Source organism: Manacus vitellinus, unplaced genomic scaffold, assembly GCF_001715985.3.
Source record: "Manacus vitellinus isolate BGI_N305 unplaced genomic scaffold, ASM171598v3 scaffold_5_pilon, whole genome shotgun sequence".
NCBI classification, from domain to species: domain Eukaryota; kingdom Metazoa; phylum Chordata; class Aves; order Passeriformes; family Pipridae; genus Manacus; species Manacus vitellinus.
This window is the reverse complement of record NW_021940682.1, coordinates 19835904-19858297: the sequence shown is the minus strand read 5'-3', so window position 1 is coordinate 19858297 and position 22394 is coordinate 19835904. Positions and strand designations below refer to the sequence as shown.

The 22394-nt window shown below is 38.0% G+C and overlaps 1 protein-coding gene across 5 annotated transcripts in view; it reads left to right on the top strand.

The window, feature by feature from the left end:
* ANO4 (anoctamin 4) overlaps positions 1–22394 on the top strand; it is a 109255-nt gene that overhangs the window by 71410 nt on the left and 15451 nt on the right. For all 5 annotated transcript variants that reach the window (XM_029963605.1, XM_029963604.1, XM_018080770.2 and 2 more), the window contains 7 exons: positions 2207–2289; positions 8131–8271; positions 10038–10202; positions 13900–13936; positions 16349–16460; positions 17548–17605; positions 20234–20331. In XM_029963605.1, the coding sequence (XP_029819465.1) occupies positions 2207–2289; positions 8131–8271; positions 10038–10202; positions 13900–13936; positions 16349–16460; positions 17548–17605; positions 20234–20331 (694 nt within the window). The remainder of the gene's footprint in view (positions 1–2206; positions 2290–8130; positions 8272–10037; positions 10203–13899; positions 13937–16348; positions 16461–17547; positions 17606–20233; positions 20332–22394) is intronic.

The window sequence follows — 22394 nt, the reverse complement described above, 5'->3', positions numbered from 1 at the left end:
CTTACTTATTAAAAATTCACTTTTGCCAAACTAATGCCAGTGTTTAGTATCATGTCCCATTTTTATCAATATGCTGCAGTAGGGCAGACAGACTATTAAGGAGATGCTTTTAGGGCTGGATGTGGAACATATTGCCAGACTATTGTGACACTGTTACAGCTGATACTGTGCTACCTCATGAACAAAGAGGTTTATGTTCTCTGTGGTTAGCAGCCTGCTGCTTTTCAGTAAACAATAAAGGAAAGAGCCAAACTTCACAGTGGGAAAGGAAGCCTGTCCATTGATTTGTGTTGGCTTTAGACAGCCTCTACATTCTTTTTGCAAAATAAATTTTAAAACCCCTCTAACTATAAACAGGCTCAGTATTAATCTTCAGATTATGTGCCTATTATTTTATTACTGTTTCCTTAATCGTTCTTTCCATCACAAAATGGAAGCACGGTTGTCAAATGAAAAGGGGGATTTCCTCAAATCCTTAGTGTTTGATTGGTCTGTCAGTGCTGCAGGAAAGCCAAGACCCTTGTGGCACGTCAGTCTGTCAACATCCTGTTATGGTGACTCTCCACTGACCAGTCTGCTGGATCAGAGGATGGTTCGACTAACTTGCTCAGGGACACGTGCCAACAGCATAAGAGAGACCCCCTCCCAGATCTTCACACTTTTGGTTGAATATGTTACCCACTGCCAGCAACTGCTAGCACCCTTGAAGGACTCACATTAACAGTTTGTTAATATACACACTGATAATAGAAAATTGTGATAGGTTACGGTTTGAAGAATGATGGTGATAGAGTCTGACTGCAAAAACTTGTTCAAAGCAATGTACAGACAAGCTCTAATCACCAATTAAATGTAGCTCAAGATGATCAGAGAGCATAGAATGCTCTTACCCAATAGGCATCCCTATAGGGGGATAAGACAGGTTCAGACCATCAACTGATTCCAAAAGTTATGACTTTTCCCAGTTCTTAACTTACTTTTATACTACTTCTTCACATTTATGTGGAGCTAGAGTGACTCACATACGTTTGTTACTTACTGGTGTAAAATTCTCTCACTTCTCTTTTAAATATATAGTCAATAAAATATAGAGCACATGCTCCATGAGGGGTGGTCATACCTTGGAGGTAGGTAACTTGGGGATGGAGGTGTGTGTTAGTAATACAGTTAGATTATAATGAACCAAGTTCATCCAAAGAGAGTGATTCCACCACAGTTGCTTGTTCAGCAGGAAGACATCTTCTCCTGTCTCCTTTGGGTGACAGCTGCTATGGGGTTTATCTACAAGGTACCATCGAGATCCACTCCCTGCAAGGATTACACCAGAGGCTGGTCACAGTGTCTCCATTCCACTCCACCTTCTACTCCATCCCCTTTAGCATGTGCTTAAGGTTGTAGATTGTGTGTGAAGAGGGAATAATCATGGAATAGGTTTTGGGCATGCTGACCACATTTCATTCAGGAAGTATCAATTGCATTTCACCATATAATTTCCCTACCATTCTAACCTCTGTTAGAATGTGAATATAACTTCCCAGTCCTCTAGTTTTACTCCCAGTCATATTCCCACAGCAGTCATGTGCAGGCCTGTTACTCTGTCTTGAACTCTATCAATAAGGGCTGTACAATACAATGTTTAATTATCAGATGTTAATGCCACATCACGTATATGAACTTAGGTAGTGTAAAAAAGGGTCTGGATTAGAAAGGTGTAAAACAGAAGTTCCCATTTCTTCAGTAGTACTCTACAGGTTTGCATATGCACTGGAATGCACTTCCAGTGGGTTCTGGTTTCTGTATATTGTAAATGGTCTTCAAAGAAAGAAAGTTACTACTTTATCTGCAAGAGAAAACCCCAAGAAACCTTTAGCTTCATCAGAAATCTGCTATATCTGGTAGTGATGACTCACAGGAACAATTTTACTTTTTGAGAGCCCTCCCTTGGTTGGTTAGAAATTGAACATTCTCATTTAGCACTAAATGAAATTTCTAAAGCCTCAATCATACTTGAAGCAAGCAAAGTAATCCTTAGAAAGCCATGCTTTCTGAAAGCAGTTTTGATCATCAGCAAGATTTGCTGTTCAAAGGAACCTGTTTATGCAAAGAAATTAAAATAATGTAACAGCTTCATTCAACAGTTCTGTGATACTCATTACGATTTTCTTGACTTAAAACCAATTTTGTATCTTTTTTCTACTTGCTCCAGCTACTGTTTTTCTGGAGTTTTGGAAAAGAAGGCGAGCCGTAATTGCTTATGACTGGGACTTGATAGACTGGGAAGAAGAAGAGGTTTGTATAAAAAAATGTACACCCTGGTCTTTAAAACAAAGAGATTTTGTTACAAATTTGTGGTTTTATTTTGGATTTATTTTCAATTCATTATTCAAATCTTTATAAACTATGAAATAAGCATTTTTCTCCTTAAAATTTTCCTCTGAAACATGAAGAAACTTTCTCTGAGCCAGACTGTCCTCACTTTTTACATCTTTGTAAATCTAAATTAATTTGCAAGATTTCATGGGGAAAATGCACTTTGTGGGAAATCCATTTTTGTTTTGGTAGCTAACAAATTTTGCTGTTTAATCCAAGGAAATTCTTGACAACCCAAGGTACCACGAAATTTGGCAAATGAGCTTTTATTTATTCTTTTACGTAGTCACTAGGAGTATTGATGGAAAGAAAGCCTTTTGAGGCTTGTACCAGCTTCTGAACATTCAGGTGCTCTTTTTTTTTTGAAAAGTGCTGTGGAGAGAGAGGGGGAGATGAACAAACTCAAAGGACTTATTTCATCCTGTGTTGGTAGAGGAAATTCCCTTAGGGAGGAACCTAAATAGCAAAAAATAACCTTAACCTTTTCCTGTAGTGTTTACCAGAAAGGAACAACATGCTCTTGGGACTGTGAACTGAGGTGTAAGTGGAACTAGAAGGTTTTATTATGCAGGACAAAAGCAAGATGGATATGGCAGAAAGAATGTTCCTTGAGTGGGATTTAGACTACAGATATCCACAAAGTCTGCTTTCCTTCCTCTATAGAGACTGTCCTGAAACTCTTGGAGAGATGGTTAGAGGCTGCTGTAGTTGTCTCAATGCAGTTGAACTTCTATATTCCTGCTTTTGTGGAGTATTTATCTTGCCAGAAGAGGAATAGACTTCTGAGTTATGAGATTTTTTGTCTCTATGAGGCAATGTAGTTGAGTGAGGCCATGAAATGGTACAATTGCTCATTTGCTGCTGGGATATTTTTTTATTAAATGCTTAACAACTAAGAAAATATCCCAAGAACATAACATGAAATAACTTACCAACTGGAAACTGATTTCTTTACAGCAACAGGAATATTATTATGTGTGGTCATATTCAGTGAGTTCTTGGCGATACCTCACAATAATTGTCATGTATTTAGGAAATACTCTGATACTGATTTAAGTCTCTTGAGATTAGCAGCCTGCTCTTGCCCATACTGGCAAGTCACAGAGAGACTACATTGAGACAATCCTGCTTGAGGTTCAAATAGCAGTCAGGATTGACCTGCAGGGATCATGTTCCCTAATATCTAGTTGCAAAAAAGCTGCTACTGCTGCTGACAGGTAAGACAAAAGATGACTGCACCAAACTGCAATTTCCAAGTGACTATTATAGCTCTGTCCATGTCCCTGGAATGGGAAGGAGCCTTAAAACTAACAAAATACAAAAGTAAGTATTGAAAATATGAGATCCTTTTTTTCCCAGGAAGTCAGTTCTTGCAGATGTATTTAGTCTAAGATGCTATATATCTTCATCTTTCACCATTTAACCCACTTGGATGTGTACTATGCTGATTTATAAAGCCATCCACCTGAATCTTCTATGATCAGTTCATTTACAAATATTGAATTTCTTGGTAAGGTTGTCCTTAAGTGATGGGGGATTTTTCTGCTTGTTTCTTTGCTTGGGCTTTTTATTAGCTTCTTATGTAATACTACTAAGTGATTTCTGGCTGCTATGGTAGTGCTTGGGGGAGTCTTTTACTTAGATGTGACCACAACAGCTTCAAGCCCAATTAGGATCCCTTCTGATTCTGTTTCCCTCTTCTCTTTATGCACACGTTCAAATTCCAGGTATAACTTCGATGCTACTATGGAAAGTGCATGTCTTCCTAAGGAGCCTGGAGGAAAGCATTGCTATGACTCACTCTCTGCTATTTAAGCTTTTTTGGAAAAGCATTATCATGCCTATGCAACTAAGACTTTAGCTGGAATAAACACCGAAAAGAGAAGAGAGAGTGCAGTTTCTAGATTTTTCCTCCACCAGCCAAAAAGCCTGAAAGAGTTTCTGGTAGTTGAAACTGTCCTTGTAGAAATATGATGTGTTTATTTCATGATGCCTATTAAATAACATTGGTTTTTTCGTAAGAGATGCTTATTTCCCTCTGGCAGATTATTTCAGTTTGGCCTGCAGGATGACATTTGCATATTGGTAATTTTCAGAGGATACCTGCTCCCTGCTGATGGTCAGCTGGTCTTTTATTCTCACAGCAGAATTTTTCCAGTGAGCTCTGTCAACAAGATCTCAGTCAGGACTACTAATGATTGTACATGCTTCAGAGCTATTCATTGCACCTCCTTACAGGTCTAGAGGGAGTTTTATAAGCCTCTACAGCAGCAGGTAGCAGTCTTTTCAGAAGTAGTGTGCCACATGATACTTTTCTCTCTCAAATTAGAGGTTAAAGATGCTAATAGGAACTCACCTGGGTGAGATCTCAAAGATTTGTGTGACCAGTTATCAGAACATCAGTATCTTATTGGCATTTCAGGCATCAGTTCCTCCTTTGTTCAGCATTCAGTGGGATCCCAAGAGCAGGAGCTGATTGCTTCCCAGAGATGTCTTCTCCAAAGATGCTACAGCTGCCAGTGTCCATGTCTATTGCACAACTCAAGCATGTCCTTGCTTTAGAGTCAGCTCTATGGACCACTGTCTCCTCTTCTTGAGTATATAATGCTGCACTTTTCCATTGGCACTGTGGGCTTCAAAGGACGTTACCGTTAAGAAAGTCACAGTTTGGAAGCAGGTGTCCCAGATGAAGCAGTGTTGAGATCATTCATCACTTTGCCATTACCTTCAGCTGCAAACAGGATGACCTGCAAACTGCAGGCTTTGCATGAAGACTTACTTCTGGGGATGATATAATCATATCAGTGACCAAGCTTCAGATTTTTGATCTACAAATCTTTTTTTCTACATCTGGGCTACAGAGGACAACATATCCTTGGACTAGGAAGGATAGGACTATTTCAAGAATTCACCTGTTGAAGGATTAGAAAACTCTTGGGGAAAAAAAAGCATATATTTCACAAAGCAATATAGAGTAGCTCTTCTAGAGCACAAAGATCTGGTCTAAGGCAGTGCATATTAATCTGTATTTGATACTCCAGAAATCAGTATGGTTTCACCTACGAGTAAAGACTTGGAACTATCCATATTTGAGAAGTGGGAAGGAAGGAAAACAGTCTATTTTATGTAGGTAGAAAAGACACATCCTGTGGAGTTTGATCGTGAAGTGATACGAACAGTGAGAAGTCAATGAGAATTTTGTCTCCATAATGTGAAAATTTTACTCCTTGAAGTGCTACATTCTAAGAAAACCACTGCTAATTAAATTTCCTATCTACATTCCATTCAGTTATCACTGGACAAAATCAGCTGATTGCTTTTATTAGTTATTTCGAAGAAATCAATTAAAGAGGTCTAATTACTGTTGTAAATCACAAGCTTTTGATAATGAAGATTGGTATTTTAACAACACTATATGTCTAGCTTTTGCTTCCTTTAGTCTTCATGCACAAATTGAAAAACAAGATTTTGCTACAGAGCGAAATTTATTAACTCCTACCAACAGTAGACTGAAAAAAAAATCATAAGGCTTCCTATCACTTTGTTATCTCTTTCCTGTTCTAAATGAAGAGGCAAATAAATGAAACAATAAGAAAGGACAATTATATTTATTCAGATATCCAACCTTGCAAATTCCTCACTAGTTTAGATTTTCACCCAAGGAAGGGATGCAGCAACCCCTGCAGTGTCCAGGTCCCTCAGTCTCTGGACATGGACTGAACGTGTTCGGGCTCTTTCAATCCTACATATCTGGATTTCCTGTTCTTGTAAATCAGGTGCAAGGTGGGAGAAATGGAGGGTCTTGGGTGGGCATTCCACAAGAAACAAACTGCACACAGTTCCTGGCACTCCCAGACAGAATATAGTTTCTGTTGCTCTTAATAGCATACTTTTTTCTTTCTCTTCAGTGTCACTTTCTTTGTATCATTAACCTCAGCCAGACACTGTACTTTTTACTTCCAGCCCCAAGCACAGTTGAGTGTCATTAAAGAGGTACAAAGGTTCATGCCAGAGTCTCATTTTTTTGTGGAGAATTCCTGTAAAAATAGCAGTTGCATTATCTGAATTGACTGGAGATTGTAGGACATGTTGATATGATAAGGACTTCCCTATAGGGCAAACCGTAAAAGATAATTAAACCTTGGCTCAGAGAGAGTTGCAGAGAAGTAAGGATTTCTTGTCTATGACTCAGTGAGCCAGCCGGCAGAGCCCTTGCACAATCTACAGGATGCAATTCTCAAGCACCCTGCTTCAACGCTGTCACACTCTGTCCTTTTGCATGCCCCTGGGCACATAGGAATACTACTCACATGGTTCTTTTTGCCAGATTATGGTTTGCTCAGCTGCCTGCAGCCCTGATATGTCAGGAACAGCTTAAGCAACATAGAATAAGAACAAGGTGTTACTCTGTCTCCACAGAAACATGCTTAGCCTTTGTGTATAGGTTATGTAGGTCTGGTTCCCTCAAGCACATAATTAGTTACACAGGCATTGCAGTTAGGCATACCTGAATCTTAACTTGTTTTTATAAAACCTTATGAACATGTTTGTAAAAGATTGCTGTGTGAATCTGAAAATTAACTGTGCTGAGAAGGTGTCTTCAAAACTTGGGAGAAGGAAAATGAGACAAGACTGTCTTTGTTTTTGCCCTTTCCAGGGGAATTTTATAAAAAGGATGTAGGCTTTTAGGATATCTCACTTTTATTCACATTCTAAAGATATTTGTGAGCAGTTAACATTCACCCATTTCAATGCAGTCATTTTAGGTCAGGGCATTTACAACTTTAGTCAGTCAGAGTTCAATTAAATGCAGTTGAAGAGTTGGAAGTGACTGAAATTTGTAAGTGGATTCTTGTCTGCTCCCTTGTAGTCAGCTGTACCATGGGCCAGTTCTTCAGTATACAGCAGAGCACTATAAACATTGATCTAACATCTGCCAGCAGTTGTGAGAGCCCATCCTCATAGCCTGGTTCTTTCTCTCATATGTGACAGTGTCCTGGATGTCAGAATTGGGTAAAGTGGCACAGGACACGTGGCTGTTGGTGAACCTCTGCGTGTTAGGGTAGCCCTACTGCAGCTGAAAACTGTGAGGTATTACCTGCACTAAGAGTGAACCCTGTCTTCTGACAAATGCTGTAAACAGATGTAACCAAGTCTCTCCCCAGGTAATCCTCAAGTTTCATTTCAGAAGAGGGGTTTAAATGGCAAAGAAAGATTTGGCATTCCTGTTGCTGAAAGTTGTTCCTGATGATAATATTGTCCAAGTTAGGAAACATTTGAGCAGCATTAGATGGCATGGATCCTTTTTAAAATGATGAGAAGATTTTGCTGATATTGGGAAGGTAAATACCTAAAAAAACAGCAATTTGGTTTGGAAAAATGAGGTTAGTTTTTTTTTTTCTTTTTGCTTTGTTGAAAAATCCCAGAATTAGTAGGATAATGTCAGACAGAAAAATTCTGTGATATCAACTTTAAAAAGATTTGTCTTGCAGACACATAGTTTGAAAGAGCATTGTTTAGAGGAATAGCTAACTGGGGATTTTAATAAATACTTTCAATACATACTTTTATGGGTACAGTGATTTATTCCAATTCTCAGAAAGGAGACCTGATTTTCCAGCTCATCTTTTATAGTAGCTGTGCCAGATGTGAATGCAAAGATTTAATTTCCAATAACAGTGACCTGATAAAAGATCTGAAGTTTCCTATAGAGTTTTTCCTAGCTGTGCTGTATATGAACATTGTCTGTCTGTTCCTTAGGAGGAGATACGTCCACAGTTTGAAGCCAAATACTCCAAGAAAGAACGAATGAACCCCATATCTGGGAAGCCAGAGCCTTATCAAGCGTTTGCAGATAAATGCAGCAGACTCATCGTTTCTGCATCTGGAATATTTTTTATGGTTTGAGAACTGTTATTTATTTACCAGTTGAAAAAAATGCAAAATAGCATTATCTCTGATGATAGAGTATCTAAATATTGGATATGACTGCTATAAAGTGAAATAAGCTCTAGCATGTTTACTGCAGCTTGAAAATCTACATAGCAAATCACCCAAGTTTCTGTAAAGTCCTACACTAATTCACTCTTCACTAAGTCTCACAGTTAAGTCCTTCCTTCAAGGCTGTACCTGTAAGATTACATGTAATGACATACATACCAGAATAGTGTTTCTCTCACATTTAGGCACCATCTTCAGCTGACTGAACTAGCTCACTGGTTGTCTTTCCTTTGTGGACAGTGCAGAGTGATGGGGAAAGATGCCATAGAAGAGGCAGTTGTTCTTTGTAAACTTCACAGAGAACGTAAGATGCCTAGAGTGTCTAATGATGTTACTATGTCCTAGTTTTTCAGTGTATTGAGGAGATAAGGAAAGAGGGTTCATATTCCTAGTGCAATTGAAATGGAGAAACCAATGTTCCTTGACTAAAATGTGGCATTTCTCCCCTTTAAAATTACCCCTGTAAGCACAGGAGCTATACGCTTACCAAAACTTCAAGTCAGAGTAGTTGTCAAAATTTCTCAGCATTGATTCACACAGTGCAGTTACTAATACAGCTTGAACCAGGCTACTTGTTCCCTGGTAAGGAAAAGGAAAGTGGTCCTTCCTCCCCTCAATACTATGCAGGGAATCAAGAGACAATCCATCACATTCACGCACATTTACTTCTGCATTGAGATTATGTCGGTCAATTTTGTAATGAATGTGAAAATATGAAAGCAGCTTGATTAGCATTCAGTGTTTCCAAGTAATTTTGCCCATTTAATTAGCTCAGATATACCTCAATTTTGATCGGTTTAACTTGTCTATGCACAACCTCGCAATGCACCACTTTAGCAAATAATTTTCGGTGTTCTACTGAGGAAACTCTTTCTCCTTGTCTAATAAGGTGGCTAATGGGTCCTGTGTCAAAGTGTCTGTGAGAGGAGTCACCCATGTAATGCCCAACAGTTTGTCCTTTAGGTGGCTTGCTAAACTGTGACATAAATTGGTCAGAATGGAAAACAGTTGTCATTTAGTGCTCAACTGTTGCATAGGGAACATCAAGAAATTTAGCAGGCTGGCTCAGCTTCATGGATTTCTCATTGTAACTGCTTCACTGATTTGCTGAAAGTTTCATCAGAAAAGAAATTACAAGGACGGTTGAACTTGATACCTTCTCTGGATAGAAACTGTCTAGAACTGTAGGAAGAAACAGATAGGGTAGCTTGGCAGGGTTGTTGTTGAGGCAGTGCTTACAAATGGAGATATTTTTTCCTGTAAGTGTGAAGTCTGTCAAAGCACAAATCCGTCCCAAATGATATCATCAAACTGGGACATCAGCTTGAGACTAGCCTTTGCACATCATGTGCACATAAGGAAAATTTCTAACTCCCAGAGCTGGCAACACTGTTTCCCACATTAATGCTAAGGAAGAGAAACATCTTCAAGAAAATGTTTAAAAGTAAAAATTTTTTTAATATGATTTCAAAAATATTTTTCATTATGCAAAATAAAAAGAACTTCACAATAAGAATAATCATGTTGAAACCTTTCTCTGGAATCAAATGGGATGGATTTTTAAAGTCTTTCATTTATTATATTAGTTTGCAGAGTTTCAGAAAGAAACTAACTCCTGTTCTACTGGAGGTTTTCAGGTTCTTCTCTCTGATTTTTTCTTCCTTTAGATCTGTGTGGTGATTGCTGCTGTTTTTGGCATCGTTATTTATCGTGTTGTGACTGTCAGCACTTTTGCTGCCTTTAAGTGGGCTTTAATCAGGAATAACTCTCAGGTTGCAACTACAGGGACTGCAGTGTGCATCAACTTTTGCATCATCATGCTACTGAATGTGGTGAGTAAAATTAACATATCTGAAATTATGCCCATACCATCAGAGCTGTAGATATCTTCATCTGAAGACCACCAAATGCTTTCAGTTCCTTTTTTCAGCAGGAATGGAGTGTCTTGCTATGACAGACATGGAATTATTATTTATGGATATCAGTCACTATTAATGTAAAGTACAATTCCAAACCCAAAACATTATGTAAAGTGTGTTCGAATGTTCTAAAAATATTTTAGGGAGACATACCCCTCTTTTATCCTCTGCCTCTTTTTTTTCCCCTTTTATACATTTGCAGCTTTCAGTCCATTTCTCTAATATTTTTGTTTCTAATTGTGTTTTGATGTTATTTTTTAAATACAGTGACCAAGCTAAATTCTTATTTATGCTATTTTCAGTAATTCCAGTTTCAGTTTTTCTGGTAGTTTACCACTGAGGATATGCATATACAGACACAATGTCCCTATGCCCGATGACTCTCTTGGGCTGAAAATTTTGCAAGGCTTGAGCAGATGTGACTTGTTCTAGAGCCATCTATGGCCTTTGCCAAGGTACACCAGAGACTGGTGCTGTCTGAGTGCAGTGAACTGGGACTGGCTGAAGTCAGGTTATTGTTGTGAACTGATTTGGAACCAGACTTGGGATAGAGAGAAAGATGGAATTTCTACATCCCAGTAAGACAGTATAGCAGATATCAGATGGGAATGAGTTTCATCCTTGCATTGAGATGCTGATACTCCTGTATATTGCTCTGTGTGTCTTCTATTCATTGCTCTTGGCAAGAGGTGTATGGCCTTTCACTGTCAGGTTTTTGCCAACTGACGTTATAGGAATGCATTTTAAGGGGAAGGAGAGATCAACGTACAAACCACTCAGGTATTAGAGCCAAGATGGGGTACCTCTAGCAACCCGTAGCTAGCATCTTGTGCAAAAAGCATGTTAGGCTTTACTCCAGAAGATGTGCTAACTGATTTCCTAGAGAGTGTGAGATGTTATTTCAGGCCTGCTTATTTCCACGTGCAGGCTTAGAGACTACTTTCTTTCCTGTGCAATACCCAAGCATTTCCATCATCTAAAAATTAATCTTAACAGCCCCTTGTTTCTGTGGCTGGAAATTCCAAGAGTCTTTGTTGCAGGATTTTACTTCACCCTTTGGCATAGACAAGACTGGATTAGTGACTAAGACAGTCTATCTAGAACTGTTGACTTTTCTGTGTTTTCCCTTAGGTGGGACTGTAGGCTGAGAAAGGACAGGAAGAAGAGGAAGAAGATGTTTTTCTGTCTGAATTTGTACTGAGAGCTCTTTTATGTTATTTTTCATTTATTGTTTGTTGTCTGCAGCTTTTGGGGGTTTTCTTTACTCAACTTAAAGCACACAATATGTATAGGAGAAATAAAAAGAAAACTATATATATATCTATGCCAGTACAACATCCATTTCCAAGCTCTCACTATGTCATTGTATATGCAGTGAAGCAGCAACAAAGAAACATTGCACAAACAAAATCATTTTGTTCTCAAAGAGTTTTACAGCTTAGAGAATTTTTTAAAATAATGTAAGATTGCTTGAAGGTGCCTTTTGAGAAACTTTTCTTTTTTTCCTAAAATACATCAAATAAGTGGAGCACTGCAAAGATGTATTTCTTAAGCCTTAGACTCATTACCATTCAACAGCGACCACAGCCATAGATCTGGATATAGCTCATGAAAACAAAAGATCCACAAAATATGAAGCTGCAGGAGCTTTTCAAAAGAAGGATTTAGGAACATATAATCCCCCCACTTCCCATGATGGATTAATGTAGTTTATTGAGGGGAAGCAATTAAGGTAGTTGAATCCTCCATGAACTCTGACTCAAGCATTTGGACAATGCTTTCAGGCACATGTGGTTCTTGGGGTGTCCTGCACAGGGCCAGGAGTTGGACTCAATGATCCTTGTGAGTCCCTTCCAACTCATCATATTCTATGATTCTATGATTCTATGAAAAGTACCAGAAGAGCAAGCAAAGATACAGTAATAAAACCAGAACAGACCAATATGTGTACAGCAGTAGAGAATTCCCTGCTAGGAAGCCTTGAAAACTACCAGTGATTCTGATACAATCTGACAGCCTCTCAAAGCATCGGGGGGAAATGTCTAGACCACAGTAAATTCAAGACCAGATGCTCTGAGCACTAGGTACATACTCTGACAAATCCTTCATGACAAAACAAAATGACCTTCAAGCATAATGTCTCCCAGATAATCCTGCAGCCTTGACCTGAAGACAATCACTAGCTTTGCCTAGGTTAATAAAACCTGTTAATTCCAGTGATATTGCCCATGGAAAATATGAACATAGAGCAGAATGTGATCCTAAACAAGGACCCTTGGGACTAGTAGTGATAAAATGCAGTAGCAGATAATTAGATCCAAACATTGCTAACAGAATCTCTAACACAGTCTTACTGTTCCAGAAGGAATAGCAACAAAATACAGTTTTGATACCCACTTCTGCAGAGCAACATACATTTGTAAAATAGAACACTCTCTGCTGAGATTAGGATATAAATGACCTAGACATTTTGCACTTTTACAGTTGCCCTTAAGAGATGCTTTTAAATTCAGAAGAAACTACCTTTTCCATTACTTGAAACAAAACAATTTACTCCAAAGGCAGCAAAAAGCTATTCTAAGCAAGAAGTGGTTATTAATATGGATGAGAGATTTCAGGGTGACTTCAGTTCTTAAGCAGGCAGTTTGATCTGTAAACTGTACATAATTCAATTTTGTCAAGAGTTTATAAGGATAACTGGAAATGAAAAGAAACATTGCTGATCTGCACTTTGAGGATAAGTAAGTACTTCAGCCTGAAATATGAGAAGGTTTGTATCCCTCTAGACATCAGTGAGACTTAAGGACATTTAGCAATTTATGGCAATAGGCTCCAGTTTCATTTAAAGCAAATGAAAATCTTTGTATTAATTTACAGTAATACTGAGGTTGTTGGGTTATAGACACAAAACTCCTTTGCAAATAGTGATTGTGAAAACCTTCCAAGTTAGTTTTGTAAGCTCTTTGAAGTTACCAGTCTCCTACAAAGTTTGAGAGCATGGTATCTGCTAAATGGACAAAGTACAATTTAGGATTTAGAAAAATGTTACGAGCTCAGAGTAGGAAATGTGCTGTGGGGATTGCTAAAGATTTTCTCTGAAGTAACCTTGTCCCTTCAGTGCCTTTCCTTTCAGCACCAGAAAAGTCTCAAACCAAAGAAAAAACCCAAAATACCCAACATACCCAACATACCATAGCATGCTTTTCTAGGGCGATTTTTTTTGTGAGATAAATGTTCCACAAGTAACTTGTTCCACAAGCTGGTTAAGCTATTGTTCTGCTTTGTGATTTTGGAAAAGATGTTTCACCCTTTTTCACTGTGTATGTAAAATAGGGACAGTGACTGCATTTTTTTCTCCATATATTGTGGATAAAAAGAGCTGAGCATAAGCTATAAAAGCATTACTTTTCCATGTTTAATTATATCATTTTTTTATTATTACTATGTAATGATTTTTTTAAAAACAATAGTTTTATTGTAATTGTCAGAACATCCAAGAAATCACCTGAATGTCAGATTTAGCACGCAAGAGCAATTGCTCTTCCTAGAAGGCAGTTCAATATTTTTGAGATGGTCATGTAACTAAGAGGTTGTTTCTTCTTTATTACAGCTGTATGAAAAGGTTGCTCTTTTCCTGACAAATTTAGGTAAGTTAAATACAAAACTGAATGATATTATACTGATTTATTGATCCATATACTCTGGTAACATTCAGAATGTCTGCATAAATACGAAAAATCCTAATTAATTTGCAGTCTATAGGAATTAATGTTTTTCTTAAGTTTATAATAAAAGAGTACAGAAACTAAATTATAGTGCCATTCAATCAGTGGTGACAGCAATCATCCACCTTTGTCCTTGTTCCAACCCCTTACCTTTTAAGAATGTAAACATAGTGCTACCTTGGGGGAAAAGGTATGACTTTTCAGACAGATTGAGCACTCACAACCCCCAGGTTTTGTGATGACCTGGAAAAGGAGAATCCCTTCTGGAAAAGAAACTTATAGCTTGAAACTGAGGTGCTAATTGACTATCAAACATTTGCCTTTAAGAGGGGTAGTAATTTGGAGCAAAAATAACTAGATGAGTCATCGACTTTGCCTACACACAAATTATAATGGTGTTCTAAATTTCAGTAATCTTTTCAGCTCACCCATAAAGGTGGTCTTCATGTTAAAGTAAGGAAACACGTTTTCTAAGGAGAGCGTGTACTGTCACTGGGGTAACAATAGGCTGTCATTCATATCTCCATGTCTCAGGCAGAACCTGGGGAATTTTGATAATTTTGGAAGATTGCAGTAGTTTGCAGCTATTGGCAAGGGCTCTTCAGTGTCAAGAAGCCTGAAATGAGACTCTTGCTGAAGGCCTACTAAGCAAACCATATTATAGCATGTGTAGTAGAAGAGGTTTGAGGGGGTTATTTTGAGCTCCTGGCAACCTGTGTACATTGATGATGTGCAGTAAAGTATTTTGGACCAGATGGACAGATTTTGGTGTCTGCTCAGAGGAAAAAGCTGATTTTAGCTACTATTTAGCTATTTTAGTCAGGGTTTTTCTAAATCTGGGAAGTCACTGCTGATGTGTTCGAAGCACATCTATGTAAAACAGCATTTTACTCTTTTGTTTCTTTTTAAGCTGAGCATCCTCATTTGTATGCTGTAATTTTAAAATATTTTTGCTCTCCTGTATCCATGGAAAAGATACTTGCTAGTTACAGTTGAGAAATCTGACTTTCAAGTATGTGATTTGCACAAGCAGTGCCCTCTTGCTCCCTGTGATACCCTGGGGACAGTAAGATATGTTCTGGAGACCTTGAAGCTTGATTACTTTCTCTCAGGTTATCATCAAGGTATGTCTGCTTCTTGTAACCTGTGCAGAAAGCACTTGTATGAAAATTCAGTGGGTCAAGATGTTCTGATATGTTCAGACTGTTTTGTGATTTTTACTCTGATGGCCTAAGGAACTGATTTGGTTTGAATGATCTTTATCAATGTAATAAACTCAGAGTGGAATTGGCAGGAAAACTGTATTCAGAATGTCCTTCTTCAGCCTTTTTCATGACCTTTTCCAGAACTCATGTCCATGCTCCTCCAGAGCATCACCGTTGTCTCTGATGGGCATATGAGCAAATCTTCAGCTGCAGCAGTCCTGTTATAGTCAAACTTGTCCTGCCCACAGACTGGCATCTGTTTAGAGAGCAGCTCCAAGTAAAGAGAACTGTTGTTTCTGTACTTCCAGTACTGACTGGACCCTCCTTCGGAAGTAGTATATGAGTGCTATGATTATGATACTCAGAATCACCATTAGCACCTCCACCTCTCCTCTGATTTCTCCTGTTCACAGCAATGCTTGGCTAATAACAAGCTCCTGCCAACTGGAAAGTAATTCCAGGACATGGTACTGGTGTGTTGGCATAGAGGTTGTTTTGTTGACTTCTGTCTTGATATCTCTTTAGATGGAGATTAAGGGCCTACTTGAAGGGAAGAATATGTCTTCCCCTTTCCTGTTTGCCTTAGCCCATCCACTGCAAACTAATTTTTTTCTCAGTTTTCTATGGTGAGTTCCCTAGGACAAGGAAAGGAAGTTATGCAGTGGCACTCAACTGATACCTGTGGGCAAACCCATGAAACAGAATTACAAGGAGGATTTTCTCCAGTTCAGTGTGACATCTCTAAGAAAAAGGCACTTAAATAGCTTGTAGTAAAGTGCTTTCTGGCAATGTCATTATGGTAGGATACATAAAAGGAAACAAGAGAGGAGGCTGAGCCTGTAAAGACCATTGAAATAGAGGAGAGATGTTTACTATACACATTACTTTGACCAGTTTCTTATGGTCTCCTGGGAATATACATATCCAGATATCAGAAGAGATTTCTAAGTCTCTACAAGCTCACTTGCCGAGTGCTGCTTTTGGATACAATTTCTGTCATCTTACAGTTTGAAATCAGCAGGCTAATTTACAAATACATTGCCAGCTCTCATACGCGTGTGCATCCCTTGTGCCAAGGGAAATTGTTAATCTGATTAGACCTCTGAAACTCTGATAATTTTCTTCACAGAGCAGCCTCGTACTGAGTCCGAGTGGGAGAACAGCTTCACTCTGAAAATGTTTCTTTTTCAGTTTGTCAATCTGAACAGCTCTACATTTTATATAGCATTCTTCCTTGGAAGGTAGGATTGATGTCTGCTCCCTCATATATGCAAAGTGAAGTAGAGAAAAGGAATAAAATTGTCTGTAATGAAACAAAATGGACCATATTATCACACATCTCAAAATGCAAACTCTATATTAGCAAGGCAGAACAGATTGCAGTTTTATTTTCCTTTCAAAAGCCCAGAAACAGAACCAGTTTTCATTTCCTATCACCACATGGTCTAAATGCTAACAACAATTTTACTGTTGGGAACAGATGCATCCCACAATATTATATATGCAGATCATTTCATTCTGCCTTTATGTGTGTATTTTGTACAGGCAAGTGAAAGATAGGATAAGCTAGGCTAGGCTAGGCTAAGGTAATATAGGGTAGATAGTTCAGTTGTAAAGGATCTACAGCAGTCATCTAGTCCTACAGCCTGAATACTTTGCTGCTTCTATTACATGATTTGGACTGTTAAGAGTGAATTGTGAGCTATTGGTTGGGGTTTTTCCCACAGAATATTTTACATATAAAAATATAATATATATTTATATGTATATATTATATCTATATATATATAAAATTTGTATACCTCTTTCTGCCAGCCTCCTAAAAAGAAAGATCCTTTTAGCAGAGAAGGTTTGACTAGAAGAATCCATTAGTATGGATCATTTGCATATGGGAGTCATTTTGGGAGAAAACACGAAAGGATAGTAATAAAACTATGGGGTTTTTAATGAAAACTAAAATTTTCACTGATTTCACAGAAAGAGAGATATCACAGCCCATATTATAGTGTAAGGAAGTGGACTGGCAGTTGAGAGCCATTTTCCAAACTGACATGAACAGTTTCAGTTAGATTTTCTGTCCGCTCTGCATATGTTCAATATCCAACATCAGAGTATTTGATATCAAAATAAAACTGGAAGTAAAAATATACTCGGTCCTTCATGGAGATTATTCCAGGACTCTCTGATACATTTTGCAGCTCAACATCTTTTAAAGTTATATCAGGTATGCTAAGATAACATCAGATTAAAATAACAGTGTGAGCTTTCTTGTACTACTGTGAACAGACTGCTTACACAACAGAGTTGATATATATTCCTGTGTTAAAGATTTACAGGACACCCTGGTGCCTACTTAAGGCTGATAAACCGGTGGAGGCTGGAAGAGGTGAGTGTTCAGTAACTGCACACTGATTTATCTGCTGCCCACGAATCCCATGAATGCAAGCAGAGGCAGACACATTACTCTGTCTAGGCATTTGTGAGTGTGTTATTGGATTTTCAGCTGCTGTCTAACTCCACACTATTGACATTACCATCTGCTACAAAAACATCTGCATATTGATATATATATATTCCCTTTTCAGTGCTAGCGGTTTTAGTATTTGCTTCACATTTGAATAGTGGTATCATATGGTTTAAAAATTACTCACAATTTACATTGGAAATTTTTCACCCTTGGAATGAATTGAAGTCAGATATTAATCTGACAACTTTTTGCTTCTAAAAAAATCTTTTCTTCTTGATTTATCTAACCTTGCTGATCAAGGAGCTAAAATAATAAAATAACAAGTTAAAAATCTAGACACATAAAATGCACATGAAATTTAACCAAAACAACAGAAAAAGCTTCCCAAGCGAGCTACAGGCATTATGTTCCATGTCTATAAAATCAAACGAATATGGAGTTTGGCTTTGCAAGTCACTCAAGGACCCATCTCTTTTTTTTTGTTTGTTTTGACAAACACATTCAGAATTCAAAAACCATTTGACTGTTACTGGAGGTGAACAGCAGCAGTTTCTGAATCAGTCATTTAGTTTCCAGTGCTATTTGCACACTCAAATCCCCTGGTTTCTTTTCTGCTTCACAGCTGAATAATTGAAACAACTTTGCAAATAAATAACAAATTATAAGTGGAAAATGCCTGCCAACATGAACTTTCAAACATTTCTGGATATGTAAATATTTTGGTTAATAGAGGCCATTCAAATATTAGGGAAAAAAAAAGAGGGAAAAAAAAGAAGTTGTGAACTAGTGAATTCTATTAATTCAAGTAAATAATACTTGATAAATGGAGAGACAGAAATTCATTTAACATCCCTCCAAAATCTGAATGGGGCTGAGCTGACCTAAAGATTGCTGCTGTCAAAAGAAGCCAGTTCTGCTGTTCCTCTGAGTCCTCCCCCAGAAATTTGCTCCTTCCTCTTCCTCTGCATTGGCTCTGGCTTGTCCAACCCTGTGAGGAGCCTATTCAGTTCCTTGTATAAGCAGTAAACTTCCCTTTTCTGGACAAATTGGTTTTCTGATGAGTTACTGGGCTGATTCAACACACAGAGGGACCAGAGAATATGGAAAGAACCTCATCTCTCTGCAGGAGCAGAGATGGGAGGAAAAGTGAGGGAAGTGCAACTGTGAGGTGTTATAGGTTGGGTCAGTTGCTGATGGAAGCTACTATTAGTACTCCCTACTTTACTTTTTACAAAGAGAAAAAAGTCTAATAATAAAAGAAATGTCTAATAAAAAAAAAAAGGTCTTGACTTTATCGACTATATCTGTACTAGATCTTATTAGAAACATGCTTTAGAAAATCATGTCCAGATATCCCTCCAATAGTCCTCTCTTCACCTGTTGAATGAAGCCAAGTCCAAGACATGTAGTGACACGATATAGTGTAGTAGAGCCTGTGAACATAATCAGACCACAGTTTATGTATTTTGTGATACTACAGTTGTAAGATTAGTGCTGCTTTGTTAACACTGCATCTACCTCTCTTGGGTTATATTGGCTCATGTGACTGATTCCTAAAAACAGAAGGATGATGATTTAATAATAGTGACAGAGAAGTTAATTAAAAAAATAATAATAATCTGCCACCCTGTTATATAGGGTTATAGATAAACATCAGCAGGGACCCAGGTTCTGAGCACTGGATAATGCAGTATGTATAAGAAATTAATTTCTCATTTTATTACAGGTCAGAACTAATTTTTCTCTCTGAAAATTAATGAGAAGTAATTCCAGTTCTATGAAAGTGATCTGTTTAATTTATCTATAATACCCAGGATTTAAAAATACAGCTTAAACTCCACTCTTAGGACCTGAAAAGTCAATTGTGCAAAGAACTGTTTGAGGGCAGAAAGTTTTTGGTCCTTTTCTGTTTTTTCCAGTACTAGATGAAAAATTACCTGAATTTGTACTAGCTGAACATCTCTCCCAAAAGCAGCACCACAACTTTAAGGTCTGGAGCCACTGTTAAAGCAAGAAAGCACTCAGCAAGAAATACTAAGACCTGTTGTTCAACAGTTAAGAGACTTTTAATTCTTCAGGAAGAGAATAGCTTTGCATGGTCCTCTCAACCATAGACATTAAATAGTACTCAACAGTATTAGATCTATCCTTAAGGCATAAACTCTTTGCCTGTGAGGCAGGAGGAATTTTCATTCTTTGACTTGATGCACAGTCATCCACCCCAAAAACTATTGAAATCAATGGAGAAAATTGGCCTTTGCTACTGACCTACTCACAGTTGCACAGCACATTAGAAGCACTAATGTGAAAACTGCATTGATTTCAGCTGACTCCAACTTCTGCAGAGAATTAGATGATAGTCTTAAAAGGCTGACAGTATGATAGCATCATATGTTCCCATAAGTTTATATTTAAAAAAAAAAAGATAATTACATTTAAATTCATTTTAGTAAATGATCTAATATCTGTTTCTAGTCTTTAAAAAATGCTTTAAAACTTGATGTAATTTCTGTTTAACATTTTCTTTCTCTTTTTTTGTCCTTGTAGTGCCACCCTAGTGGATGCCTTATTGATCTCTGTATGCAAATGGGTATTATAATGGTGTTAAAGCAGACATGGAATAATTTCATGGAACTTGGCTATCCGTAAGTAAATATAATATCTATGCTTCTATAGGTCACAGAATACTAAGTTTATGCTTTCCTAATGACCAGTTAATAAAAACAAGTTACAGTAGTCATTACAATAGAAAATTCCCCCAGGGACACAAAATTACGGACACGTGGAGATGATGTTTAGGGCTTTTTTCCACATTGGACATAGTCTGCAAAAGTGAAAGTGTAATATAAATATTAACAAATAAATAATATATGGGAAGTACTTGATTTCATTAAATTTTATTCTGTGCTTTAAAACTCCTTAAAAATAACTGTGGGTTCACTGTATTGCTTTCACAGGAAATATTACATGTATCACTTCTTAGCTATGCCAGTAAGTTTTAAATTGGATTTCTCCTTGCTAGGTGATAAAAGATGCCTGAAAGAGCAGGTATGAGCTGGAAAAAATGCACTGCTGGCATATACACTCCCAGAGATAGAAAAGTGTACTGACTGGTATGTAGACAAGTTCCCTGGTGATCTTCAGGGTATTATGAAGCTGTGCCCCAGCCAAAAAGGTTGACAATTATTCATTTCCTATTGGTTCATTTCTTATTGATTAGTATTTAATGAGCATGTTTAATATGATTAATATAGGTTTAATATGATTAGTGTAGTAGACGTTAGAGACTGTACGGCAGGTCACCAGGGAAAATTAACATGCAAAAATGTAAGAGAGAGATGACATTGTCAGAAAGTTTGCCCTTCCAAAGTTCAGGGGGATTTGCTCTGCTGAAGGACCCACTGCAGAGCTAGTGTCGAGTTTGGTCCCTGACCTGCAGAAACATTTTGCTGAAGCGACTTCAGGCAGCCTCGGTACTGTAATGAAAAGCCTCAGCCACATCTGGCTGTAATGAGAATGGAGTAAATGATTTAAATGCACAGAGTAATTGACAATCAAGGTACTCAATGCTTGCTATTTCTCCATTGTTCCCAGGCCTAGTGCTACTTTCCAGTATTTTGCAGCTGTTAGGGCTGCAGGAATTACTTGAGGTGGGTAGGAGGGAACAGCAACAGCCGTATTGATCCTTCTCCTTCCACTCGCTGTCTCTTTTGTCAGTTTTTATTAGAACTTTCTTCTTTCTATTAATAGGAATTTTGAAACTTAATAAAGAGCACAGAAGGGAATTAAAGAAGGTGACTGATGGAGATAGGAGGAGATTGTTTAAGAGAAAGCAATTTAATAGGACTAAACTGCTTCAGGTGAAGTGAATTTCTTCACTTTAAAGTCGCAACAAGAATCACAACATAAAACATACAGTCACAACATTGTGAGATGCTTCAACTTACTTTGATGAGAGATGTATTTACTCTGCAGACCCTTCAATCCACCTTCTAGCCCTGAAATGCTGCAGGCAGGTGCATTTCCTTTTTGTGTGAAAAAAACATGATCCTTTCTGCTAAGAATATGATTGGAGCCAGCACCATGTGGATGGCCAGAGGACTTAGAGGCAACCCTATAGTCTGTAGCTGAACTCAGTTGAACTGCACTCAGTTGCACCTACACTTTTTTAAGGAAGACAGGAATAGTTATAACCTCTCTGATAAATGGCCTAAATGGAAAAATAATCTCCAAGCTTTAAGAAAACAAGCAATTGTCCAAATCCTTATCCAAATACAATGACTATTTGCCTATCATTCACAGACCAGACCAGGTCACTGTGAAGGTAAAAAGTGAAGCATTGTCAAAAAAAGGTTTGAATTATTTGGGTGAGCCATCACCTTCTAACTGACTGAGATGAAGTGGCCAACCACAACTTCAGAGGAATCTCTGTCATTGTGGTTTGGAGTTTTTTTGCTCTCTATACTAGAGTCCTTTGCTGGTCAAACCAGTGCAACTCCCTGACCTTGAGAAGCAAAGATGTTTATTTCAGGTGTGAGTCTTCGTTTCTCTTCTGGCTCAGTGCCTCTGACAGTGGCCTTCCATATGCATTTCTTTGGGAACAATATCTTCCCCCTGATGGCTGGTACAGCTCCCCCATTTCTTGAGATGGAAGTAGCTCTCATGTCAGCCATCCACCTCTCAGCCCCCACGTGTTGTCACTTCTTTC